Source organism: Paroedura picta, chromosome 7 (assembly GCF_049243985.1).
Source record: "Paroedura picta isolate Pp20150507F chromosome 7, Ppicta_v3.0, whole genome shotgun sequence".
Taxonomy (NCBI): domain Eukaryota; kingdom Metazoa; phylum Chordata; class Lepidosauria; order Squamata; family Gekkonidae; genus Paroedura; species Paroedura picta.
In genome coordinates, this window is record NC_135375.1 from 31,121,784 (window position 1) to 31,134,586 (window position 12,803).

The 12,803-nt window shown below is 38.5% G+C and overlaps 1 protein-coding gene across 12 annotated transcripts in view; it reads left to right on the top strand.

Annotated features, from left to right (window-relative positions):
• MAST4 (microtubule associated serine/threonine kinase family member 4) overlaps window positions 1-12,803 on the top strand; it is a 275,824-nt gene that overhangs the window by 194,916 nt on the left and 68,105 nt on the right. For 9 of the 12 annotated variants that reach the window (XR_013233058.1, XM_077347278.1, XM_077347280.1 and 6 more), the window contains 3 exons: window positions 3,162-3,231; window positions 6,260-6,280; window positions 9,967-10,045. Coding sequence is in view for 11 of the 12 variants with exons in the window: in XM_077347278.1 (XP_077203393.1) it covers window positions 3,162-3,231; window positions 6,260-6,280; window positions 9,967-10,045 (170 nt within the window). In the remaining variant the exon portion in view is untranslated. The remainder of the gene's footprint in view (window positions 1-3,161; window positions 3,232-6,259; window positions 6,281-9,966; window positions 10,046-12,803) is intronic. The other 3 variants (XM_077347279.1, XM_077347281.1, XM_077347289.1) reach the window with 1 other exon arrangement.

Genomic DNA, 12,803 nt, shown 5'->3' on the forward strand with positions numbered 1-12,803 from the left:
TCTACAGTTGTGACCCTTTTGTGTCCAAGAAATGTCTTCCAAGTTTTTGCTGCTTTTCACCATCTTGTATATGCTAGCTTCTCAGATGAATTTATCAGTGATACCCTTTGACTGAAAAAAACAGCATCTCCTCATACTAGAGAAAAGATGCATCTGATGGGAAGAGGAAATATTTTTCACACTCTTTCATCATCTGAAAACAAAGTAGAGGTCTGTATTCTATAATTGGCACTTGCCCAGTTCAACAAGATTTGCCAACTGCTTTAAATTCCAGCAACAAGGAACTTTTGAGCACGATTAATGGGACCGTATAGTGAATAATAATGTTCCCAACTAATTACCTTTTTGTTTACCATTTTCCATTACCATCCATTAACAGGATGATGTCCTGTTAAAAGAGAGGGATTTGTCTTCTTGCCCATACCAAAAGTGGAACTCAGTGGAAAATACATCACCATCTTGATCCAGGAAGAGTATATTCACCCCTGCTTATTTTTATACCAAATGTCCTAAAATTTCAACTAAAGATTAACTAGCATTCTCCATCTGTTGAAATATACCTTAGGTATATATGTAGATATATTTTAGAAATTATGTGTGGTAGACATCTCCCACATCAAACAGTCTTCCTAAAAATCCTGTTAAAAAGGTAAAGGTATCCCCTGTGCAAGCACCGAGTCATGTCTGACCCTTGGGGTGACGCCCTCTAGCGTTTTCATGGCAGACTCAATACGGGGTGGTTTGCCAGTGCCTTCCCCAGTCATGACCGTTTACCCCCCAGCAAGCTGGGTACTCATTTTACCGACCTCGGAAGGATGGAAGGCTGAGTCAACCTTGAGCCGGCTGCTGGGATTGAACTCCCAGCCTTATGGGCAAAGCTTTCAGATGGCTGCCTTACCACTCTGCGCCACAAGAGGCTCTTCTGTTAGGGAACATTAAATTAGCTGAACTGTTTTTCAAGTTGCATAGTGCTTACTATTTAGGCTGAGATCCCTTATGCTAGTCCCCAACAAAACGTGTCAGAAACGTTTTCTTGTAGTGCCTGGATCTCGATTGATAAAAATGAAAATTCAAAGTTATTCAGGTTAGTAAATTGTGATCATGAAGAACTCAAGGGAGATCTCTTTAACTTGAGTGAGCAGGCAACATTGTTGCAAATAAAGTTCTATGTAGATGTGTGTGACATGAAGCCGACTGGAACAGAAAGGCCCTTCAAGTGTATGTTGATGGGATATTAACTGATGGAGAAGGAAAAACATCTTGGGGTCCATAATGGAACTCTTGATGAAAATGTTGACTCAGTGTGTGACAGCTGCAAAAGGGCAACTCCATGCTGGGTGATATTAGAAATGGAATTTAAAATAAAGCAGACAATATTGTAACACATAGCCCTATGATGGAGTATTATTTGGAATATTGTATGCAGTTTTGATCACTGTATCTCAAAGATGATATTGAACAGCTGGAAAAAGTACAGAGCAGGGAAACTAACCTTGTGTTGAAGTGTTGTAGTGCCTTTCCAATGAAGAAAAACTAAAGATGATTGGACTTTTCAATTTAGCAAAGATGACTAAGGAAGGACATGATGGTGCAGAGAGAATGGTTAGAGAGAACTTCTTTCTCTGGAGAACTCAGGACCATGCAATGAAGTTGATGTGTGATAGATAAAAGGGGAAAAATATTATGTTACATAATGAATGATTAAATTGTAGAATTAACTGTCTGTGGATTTATTGATGGCCACTAGCATAGATGGCTTTAAATGAGAATTAGGCATGAGTAAAGGAAAGCTCCATATTTAGAAGCAGTAAACCTCTAAAACAGGGGGCAGGGGCTCATGGGAATTGTAGTCCATGGACATCTGGAGGACCACAGGTTGACTACCCCTGCTCTAAAACATAGTGTTAAGAAGGGGAAGACCTTGACCTCTGTGTTCTGCATTATGGATAACTGGTTAGCGGCTGTGTGAATCAAAATACTGTTAAATGGATTACTGGTCTGATCTTCTTCTTATGCTCTTAAATTATGCATCACATGAGTTCTTGACAGAATCCTGAAAACAAAAAATGTTAATTTCTAGTTTGTTCATTCATGTTCAATAAGCACTGTATAACAATAGCTCTGTGACTATAATGCATCGCTGTGTAGAAGAGAACTCGATATAAAATAACAAAAAGTAAATCTATCATTTGACATTTTTATAATTTCTTGTAGCTGATGATTCTTCACAAGGTAGACGGATTGTAATTACTTACCTTTTTGAAACTGAATCATGTGATCAGAGAGAAAAAGACAAGTTCTATGTCTGGTGACTTTGTCCACTCAAACAATCTAATTTCTATATTAAAGTGAGTCCTAATAGTTGGCCTCTGGAAGAACTTTTATATATTTCCTGACAGGCTTCACTGCTAATAGAACATATTGTGCTGGTGTCACCTTTACATTTTCTCCATAGACAGTCTTCGTGCTTTAATTACGCTTGCTGAGAGGCGCAGACATGCTAGAATATTGGTGAACTTTCCCTCAACAGCTGTCTGCCAAGCTTTCTCAGTGTTCAGCAGCAGGCTGTCTAATGTAAGGAAGTAACAAGCCCCCAAAGGAAATGTCCTCTTCACAATGAGCAGTCACATCTTAATATCATTTAAGGAGATCACCTTCTGGTCATAAGAGTCTTTGTAATAACTTTTCCATTTAATTTTCACTGTGCTTCATCATGGCATATGAAACAACATGGAAACTACAGAGTAATAGACAAAGGAAAATGTTTTTTTTTTAAAGAATGTTATCTTTACCCAGTGTTTTATTATGGTGATGTCCAGGAATTCTAATATGCAAGAACACAGAGATACCATATAATACTTCAGAAAAAGAATGTTCCAATTCATTTGTTTGTTTTTAAGAGAGATTTCTATGAGGGAATGGGCCTAATTTTTGTTGCATTGTTGTGAAGACAGAAAATAAAAGAGCAGGATGCATATACTTAAGAGACAAGGGCTCAAAAAACAGTTCTAGTCATGGCTATTATGACAAACCTGGTTATGAAGAATAATGCATTAGATATTAAAAACCCTATGGAAATAAACAGTACATGTTTGGTAGGTTTAAAAACAAATCAAACTCCATAAACTAATTTTGTTCCTCTTATTTCATTTTCCAAATAGGGAACAGTCCCCAAGACAGCCCAAGAAACTTCTCTCCTAGTGCCTCAGCCCACTTTTCATTTGCACGAAGGTAGGAAATATGTGTATGTTTTTAAACATGTCTAATTGCCAAGGAAAACCACATTGTGCGCATATTTTTTTGATAATATGATTAAGAAAGTGATAAATAGAACTGCATTTTTAATGAAGATGAAACACAGCTAGTCTTCTTAATTTATTTTGGTTTATGCTGCTCAATTGTTGCAATACATAAGGTCACCTTTATTTAAAAAGCAGACATGCTGCAGCTGTCAAACTGTAAGAAATTTGTTTTCACAACAGGGGAAGGCTGATTTTCTTTAATCAAGACAGGAAACAGAATATGGAATTTGCACGGGATCATAAACTAGTCTTTCCAATTGGTCATAGTGGATATATTTAATACTATTTTAAAACTTCTCACTTGTAAATTGGCTCATGGAGTATAATAATGGCATTTCAAGAGTGAGTTGTTTGACTGCCAACTAGCTCTGCCTAAACTGCGGTGTGTAGCTTTCAGCATGTTCATTATATATAGTATCTTGTGGGAGTTTATCTACCTCAATGATTCTCAAACCACCTATTAAAGGGATCCAGTTGGGATGGAATGCAGTGACAGTAGAGTCATCTCAGAATATATTGTTGCTGCGATGTCATTTTGCTGTATTGTTCATTAAGCCCCAAGTGGAGGTTAAGGTGAGTCTCCCATTTGTCAGATACAAGCAACTGGTGAAGGTACCTTCAGCTGAACAAAGACTAAAAAATTGAAGAAAAGAAGAAGAGTTAGTTTTTATACCCAGCTTTTCACAGCCTGAAGGAGTATCATAGTGGCTTACAATCATCTTCCCTTCCTCTTCCCACAACAAACACCCTGTAAGGTAGGAGTGGCTAAGAGAGCTCTGACAGGTCTGCTCTTTGTGAGAACAGCTTCTAACAGGGCTGTGACAAAACCAAAGTCACCCAGTTGGCTGCATGTGGAGGAGCGGAGAATCAAACCTGGCTCGCCAGATTAGAAGTTGCCACTCTAAACCAAGCTGGCTCTCCGTGCTAGTAAATGGATCCTCTTTGTGTTAGGACATACAGAATCTAAAGTTCTTCAGTGAAGGAGGAAAGTATTTTACCTTGAAGCATACATGTGAGAAATAACATTTGAAATGACAGAGATATCCTATTTACATAGCTGACTTCTTTGGATAATCAGAAATTGTGACACTGAGTTTACTTGTAGATTCGCTGTGGGTGGGGTAACAGGCATTTAATTGTAATAAAAAAGGGAAGTTAAACTTTTAAAAAATTGAGCTAACAAATGTTTTTAAAAATATTTTCTAAAGCATGCTTATAGGTTGTCTTAAGATGTTACTCTTATTCTCCCCTCGCCCCAAAATATAGCCTCCAGGGATGGTGGCAAATAAACAAACAAACAAACAAACAAATAAATATTAAGAATGGCTTCAGGTGTGCATGCTTTAATGCAAGAAAAGGTAACATAAATTGAGAGATCATGTGGTTGTTAAAATATGTGGCCTCCCTTACCTATTTTGTGTGTTCAATATACTATATTTACTTGATAAGAAGGAGAAAGACCCCTAATGTAGGAATACCCCTTAAAATATTAAGGGTGTGTGTGTATACACACAAATTATATTGGACATAACTCTAACTTATGTGTGAATGTAAGTTGGCCTTTTTTTTCTTTTTTGATATCATTGTGGAAAAAATGAAGGCTGCTTTCTCATACAGTGGATAACACATTACAACAATCTTTGCACCTGGATTGTCTTGCTTCAGAATGTGCATTGAAAGAGCATTATTTAACAATGTATGAAAGCAGACCTAGTCTTGCATTTGAATAAATTTTGTTACCCATTTTAACTTGCAAGATTTTCTGGTGTTTATGTTAAGCTTTTATCTGTGGTGGGCAGGATTAAGCAAACAAAACCAAAGTCCCCTTCTGATTTCAGTTAGTAATGGCTCAATAAACATTTTAGTAAAAGGCAAAAGATTTATATGATCACAGCATCCAAACACAGCCACATGATAACTCTCTGCCAAACCTGGTTTGTGACTCAGTTTACTAATGTAACAAGATTTGCTTATATATTCTCACTGTTACGATGGTCAGTTCTTAGTCTGACTAAGAGTGCTTGCACTCGAATAAATCTTTGTTGGTTTTAAAGGTGCTACTGCTCTCTTTTTTCTTAACACTGAAACAGGACTTATATAAGATGTCCTCTTTACTGCTTAATGGGTTTGTCAGAGGTGATAAATCATCCCTCTCTCAGCAAAGTGTCAAACTCATTCTCTACATGGCCACCTTCAGCATGTCTCAAATCACCATTACTGAAAAAGTTGATTGTTTGATGTAGACTGCGAAGAACAAGAGCCCAAGATAATCAAAATATTAGATTCAGGTGTTTGAATTAGGGAGTAAGTTTGGTTTGTATCTCTACTGGTGGGCAAAAGAAACAGCTTCGTAGTGTGGAGGTCAGTCTTAATGAATAAATATTCAGGGATGTAATGTGGCCTCCCGCTGAGCAACCTTGCTCAGTGCACCCTTGCTGTAGATCACATTGTTCTTCCAGTCTTGCCCCTGCTTCTCATTGAATTACCAGATCTTCACTAATAAAAAAAGTGTGACTGAGCAGCAAACTCTTACATTGTGACTGAAGGTGAATAGCAGAAAGAAACAGGGTTTGGAAAAGAGCCATAAAACGGGAATCCTGCTTCATTTAGACCATTTATGCACTGGAGGTTTCACGCCAGGCTGCAGGCTGGAGTTTTAGTTGTGGCAGGTTGTCCCACCTCTTCCTGCACCCACATGGGGGAGCACTTGGCCTGGTGCACGTTGTCCGCCCCTGATTTGTGCTCCTGCACAGGAGCTGGGACAGTGCAGTTCCCAGTGCATAAACGGTCTTAGTGGTGTGGATTTCTTTGCATTTGATCATTTTAAAAAGAAAAAAATAATGTAAAATGTCATATGAATTAAGTGTCAGTCTTGTTTGAATTAGATAAACTGTGTATTTATATAGTTCTTCCACTTGTGTTTTTTTCTTAACTTGCTTGGTACAATTAAACTGCAGTCATGGGCACCGAAATGAAAGGTAAATGTCATAAAACTCAGCATTTGTGTTTTATGTATTTGATCATAAATTTCATGTCACATTAGACCTAGTAACCTAAGCTTCCCTTTCCCCTCTGTAAGTTTTCCCCCTTCCAGGCTACTTGTCCAGGAGGGAAAGGGTAAATGCTAGAGTTGTTTCATTCATTCATTCATTCATTCATTCATTCATTCATTCATTCATTCATTCATTCAAAATAATTTCATAATACTTTTTCTGTCATACACTGAAATCAATTTCCAGATATACAGGTAATACTATAACTATTCAAACATTTAAAAAAAATAACTAATACCATCCGTATCAAGCTATAATTTCCAAAGACATTTTAAATAGTCCAGCCTTACACTTTTTCATATTTCAATCCACTAATCTCACAGAAAGTTTTTACACTTCAGTTACACTTCACATAGAGTTCTCAGGTATTCCAGTTTATTTCCCTCCTGTTCAGGATGGCTTATCAAATGTATGACTGTTGTAATAATACATCTACATACACAGGGGGTTGCTCTGTATTTCCACAGTTAGATAACTGGCTCATCGTGGCATATAGTTGTAAATTTTTGAGTGACTTAAGTTCACTGTATTATTTCTAGCTGTAATAGCGTAAGCCTAATGGTCAGTTGGGGAAAGTCCCGACTTGAACCCTCTTAGTGGGTACAATTCATTGGTGCCTCTCCTCAATGCCATCATAGGTAAAGCATTTTTTACTATTGACAGAGCCAAGAGCATTAAGATGATGCTGCATCAGAAAGTGCTGGCAATCAGTGAAGCAGTTACTAGGGCTAATGGCCTTTACTATGGCTATAATTTGATTAGTGAAATTGCACATGTGGAATTTGCCTGTCTGGTTTGTGAGGAAGCATCACCCTAACAAGTACCCTTCAGGACTGGGATTCCCAACCAAGGGCCCATGGACACCCAGTGGGGGTGGGGGGTCCATAGCCTTTCCCCTACTGCCTTAATGAACTCAGCCACAAGTTATGGAAGCAGCCACTTCTCTTGCTCCCCCCAAGCATAAGTGACTTCTCTCATGATTTCTGCACCTGCACACCGACTCCTGGCTTAAACCATCGCCTATCTCTTTTCCCCTAGTCTTCCTGGGTGATGATGTCATTTCCAGTGACATGTCACTTCCAAGGGTGTGGTAGGGAGGCATGGTGAGTTGACATAACTTCTGGAGCTCTTTGAAGCCTGAAAAATTATTTCAAGGATGCCTCCATTGTGCAAAGGCTGAAAAAGGCTGCTTCGGGACACTGTTTTTCAATACCTAGATCTCTGCATTGGTGGCTGGATGATACTAATTTGTTTTTAGGGATCCAGTTTGGTTTCTGGGGTCCTCAGGCCACCCTGATCATAGATCTGTCCATATTGTGTTGAGGTGCCCACTGTCAAAGTTTTTCAGTCTAGTGTCTTTGTCCTGTTACGCAAATGACTCTCCATATTAATGTTCTGGAGCTTTGTGCAGTAAAATTTGCCTTTACCTCATTCTCAGATATTTTCAAAAGACAAGAGGGTGCTGATCCAGTCAGACAACACTGCAATCTTATATTGTTTCACCAAGTAGGGAGGTACAGGTTCCCAGAGACTTTGCTTAAAATAAATTGCAGCTTGGGAAGTACCTATAAGTATTGGGGCCATTCCAACACAGAGGCAACAAACTGAGTGGGCTCTATCAGACCAACTACAAATGGTCTATCTAGGAGTTCTGAGAACCAGATCCGGTGGGGACAGAAAGATCCAGATCCAAAAGTCATCAGAATGACTTTTAACACCTGCGGATACCCTCAGGTGGACCTGTTCACCACAGCCAGATCCAGGAAAACATTGAAGTTCTCCTCCCTAGCAAGCAGCAACTCAACTTCTCTGGGGATGCATTTGGTCAGACACACTTTTCAATATATCCCCCTCCCCTTTTTCTCTCCTGAACAAAGTTACAGGAAATAATGGTATCAGATTGAACAGATGGTATACTGTTCTGGATCTGGATCTTTCTGTCCCCACTGGATCTGGTTCTCAGAACTGCTACAGCTAGTAGATGGGGACTACATCCCATTTCCCCCATCTGAGTTCTGCTGATGCAGTGTTGACCTCTGCATCTTGATGTAGTAAGACTGCATTTAACAGCATGGAAGACTAAGCCTTAGGGTGTACCTTCTCACAAGGAGTCCAAGATATTCTGCTACAAGCCCATAAAACTTCAACTAGATATTCATATGACAGGAAGTGAGCCCAGTTTGAATCCTGAACTTCTATAGGGAAATGCCCCCCTTGCTTGCCCACTGTCATTGTTCTTGGTATATCTGCTGCCTTAGTACAAGCAGGTCTAGCTTTGTCTTCAATGAGAACCCACTCGGAAGATATAGTTATGTTTCAAGAAGAATTGCAGGGAACTGTTTGCATATAAATTAGTTCAGTATTTTTTAAAAGGACTGTCCAATGTCTTCCCCACTGCACCCGTATTGTTCCACAGTTGCCTTTGGCCTTGATGTTAGCTTGCCTTTTGAAACCTCCCTTTGATCCTTTAGCCTCCTGCTACTTAGCATTGCTGTCAAGAAAAGTAACCAGCAGTAAACCAGCAGAAAAGTAACCCGATCTATTGACTACCTACATTGTGCTACATTCCTTCCCCTCAGCTCTGAAATAAAGATGCTCTTCTTCATGAATATAGAAAGGTAATGGAGAACACAGAGCTGCCCATCTATAAAGACATGTCTGATCTATCCAGCTTAAAGTCCCAAAACCCAGCAATAAGATCTGCACAAATCACGCAATCGCTAAATTTCACACTAGGGAATGAATGGTGGCAACCATGGATGAAATCAGTCCCTTCAGATATCTGCAACATGATAAACACCAACCAGAGGCCCACAAGGTTTGACTTGCCATATAAAGTATGTAAGATGACGAACTACTTTGGCAAAATGCCAGGTCCCGAATGTGATTGTTGTGCATTGCACCAACCTATTTTCTGTTTGTTGATGATGGGTTTGAGGAATAGAAAATCTTGAACAATTTCTTTAGTATCAACCTTGAAGTTTTGTGATTTGTCAGTAATTACTTTTGTCTTCTTGATGTTCTGCTTTAATCCTGCTTGGGTAGTTTCAATTTTAGTAGTCAATTCAGGTCTTCACTAATTTCTGCTAGTAATGTACATATCTCAAAATTTTAGTGTTCTTGCCACCAATTTTCACATCACCTTTATCTAAATTGAATCCAACTTGCCTTATGATATGTTCTGCATATAGATTGAAGAGCCTGGAAATACATCCTTGTCTCTCAGCATTGCCACTTGGAAATCATTCTGTTTCTCCATATTCTGGCCTAATATTGGCTCCTTGTCAGTGGAGGTCTGAAATGGGAATGGGGAACTGATGAAAATCCCTGCTTCCTCTGTGGTTGGAGACATTCAGATTTAGTAGACCATTATATAAATACATCAGCCTTTGCCCCTGCCTACCCCTTTCTGCTCAGTATTTTGTATTTGCACGGAGCACCTCATTCATATTCAGATTGAATATAATTATGATTTTTGTCTCAGAATTGTCCATGTGTCATTTTGTGAACTTTATTGTCATATTCATTTATTATTTTTGCAACATAAAATTTTCAAATAATGTAGTGATGCCATAGTTGTCTTACATGGTCTTTACTTCAATTCAAAACAGGACTGATGGACGACGTTGGTCTCTGGCATCTCTTCCCTCCTCTGGTTATGGTACAAATACTCCAAGCTCAACAGTTTCAGTAAGTGAATAATAGCTATCTGTAGATTTGTGTAAATATCCATATAAGCTAATTAAAACATATTCAGATGTTATATACTAAGCATGAAATCAGTTGCAGGCCATATATCAACATCTGTCAGTTTGGGAATGTGTATGATAGTGACATTTAGACTGCAAACGTCTGTAGAAATTACTAATCATGTGTGCAGAAGACAATTGTATAAGCAGTACTCCAACTCCTGGTTTGTTCCTACAGTGCATGTTGCAAAAATTTACAGAATATATTTGCTTCTCTAGAGGAAAATAAAGCCTAGTAACTGGGATGGCTGTAATACTTTCATAGTAAAAGGATTGCAAGCATTAGAAAAGACCATGCCTTTTGTGTTTACAAGCCTAGGTTTGTTTTCAGAGTCCATCACTATGGATAAAATCTTACGGTTTTCTTACTTTGTGGATTCTCAACATAATAAAGATTGGGGGAGTAGGCATTGAGCAGTGTGTGGAGATAGGGAAGTCGCTGCATTATGAGGATCTCATGCAATTTCAAAGTGAATACTGGGTGCCCTTCACTATGCAGAATTTGGTGTAAAATTCCCCCCCCCATGGGTCCTTGAATCGAATTGCTTCTTTGAATTCAGTTTTTAGAACATCTTAAATATTTTAAGTAACACTGCATTCTTTTTTCTTTTTGCACATTTAGAAGTAAACCTATTTCTTATATAATAGCCAGTTCTGTGCCTTTTGTTACATATATATAAAGGACTATTACTGCTGTGATTCCTCTTGGCTTATGATTATGTTTCTTATGTGGTGGTTAGTTCTATGGTGTGACAGCTCCCTTGTTCTTTCTTAACGTAGGTACTGCACATATTATTTATAGTGCGTGAAAAGGACAGCAACCAGTTGGAGTCAACTGAGAAAAACTGTATTTCAAATATGATATTTGCCTTTATTTTCTTACTTTAGTGGGGAAAAACATAATATTTTGAGGGGAAAAGTTGAAAACAGATTTAATTGAACATTGCTGATTAACAGCTGTGTGCCAATCCTTGTGCCAGCCATGTTGTCAATGTTAAAATTCAAATTACTTCATTTGGATTATGCATTAGTAACAATTATTTCTCCTTCCTCCATCCCTATTTTGCTTGTCTGAAGATGTACTGGGGGTGGGGGTGGGACAAAAGTAAATTGTTGAGTCCAGAAAGAATTCCTATAATTCAGTTGTGGGCATTCTATGCTCAACCTGGATGAAAAATGAATGCAGTGCTTCTTAAACTATACTTGAAAATAGGAGCAGACACAGTTGGCTAATATGTAATTGCTATGGCAACCTCCCCTGCATCATGGAAAATTTGTAGTGAAACCACCGGAAATCAAACTGAGATGTATTTTATAACTGATTAGCAGTTTCTTATCCATTTTTGAATAATCGGTTCTGTTTGTATCAGTGTGTTTTGACTGCACAATTGTAATCTATTATTTTAAAATTAAGATACCACGGATGGTAGCACAAAATGGTAGCACATCATAAAAAATAAGTTAATGATACAAATGTGTGCATTATTAAATTAACAATTTACATAGTGTGATCATCTTCCATTAATCTAAATATATAGATTTTTAGCTTATTGTTTTTATAGCACCATCATGACACTCTGGAAATGTGTCTATAGCCACAAAAGCTTATAAACCAAACGGAGCATCATACCACTTGTTCTCTCTATTTCTGTTTTCCTTATTATCTACTTGGGCCTGGTATTTTTTTATGAGATGTGTATGTTCATATGCATATGCTGAATAAAGAGGTCATAATTTCTGCTTAAATGGACTCTGGGGAATGGTAGAGGACAGGAAGGCCTGGAGGATCATTGTCCATAGGGTTGCGATGGGTCGGACACGACTTCGCACCTAACAACAACAACAATTTCTGCTGTTAGTAAAATTTATTTTGGGAGCCCATGGAGGAGGGGAGGATTTTAAAATCCCATATTCCAAATTACCTTATCCAGATTGTCTTAAATCTCAGGCTTGAGAAGGTAAATTTTCTTCTCCTACCCCCCCATTTTAACTGTGAAGAGACTGGGAGAAGGGAAAAGGTAACTATGTAGATGAGGAAGATATTATGCATTGTTAATATGTCCATATATTCCCGTATATCGCCTTTTATTGGTCCATCAAGGTCAGTATAGTCTACTCAGACTGGCAACGGTTCTCAAGGGTCTCAGGCAGAGGTCTTGCACATCACCTAATGCCAGATTTTTAAACTGGAGATACCAGAGATTGAACCAGGGATTTCTGTATGCAAAACAGATGCTTTACCATAGAGCCTTTGGTCCCTCCTTTGGTTGATTGGGGTCATGCAGTGGGAGAGAAGAAGAACAAGTACTAGGTGCAAAAAACATACAAACCCTAAAAGATATACTAGGGAGCTTTTTGGGAGGGTACTTAAACTATCCTAAAAAAAAAAAAAGGCCAGTAAATCCTGGTACCAAAAATAGTTGTAAGTAAAAATCTAGCACAATTGTTACAATCTTAAACTTTCTTACTCTGCCCTCTTACTGCAGCTTACTAATGTCCATGAAATGCCACTTTTGGAGGATAGGGGCCCTGAGGAGAGGGGTCTGCAGCAGGAAGGAGTTATTGGTAAAAGTTGCCAAATTTAGCCTGGACTCCACCCAATGTTTATAGTAATAATGATTTAAGCAATGCCTCCCAATAACATGCAACAATCTCTGGATAGCCTTGTGTTCCTTCACAATAAGATATGTTTGGATGCC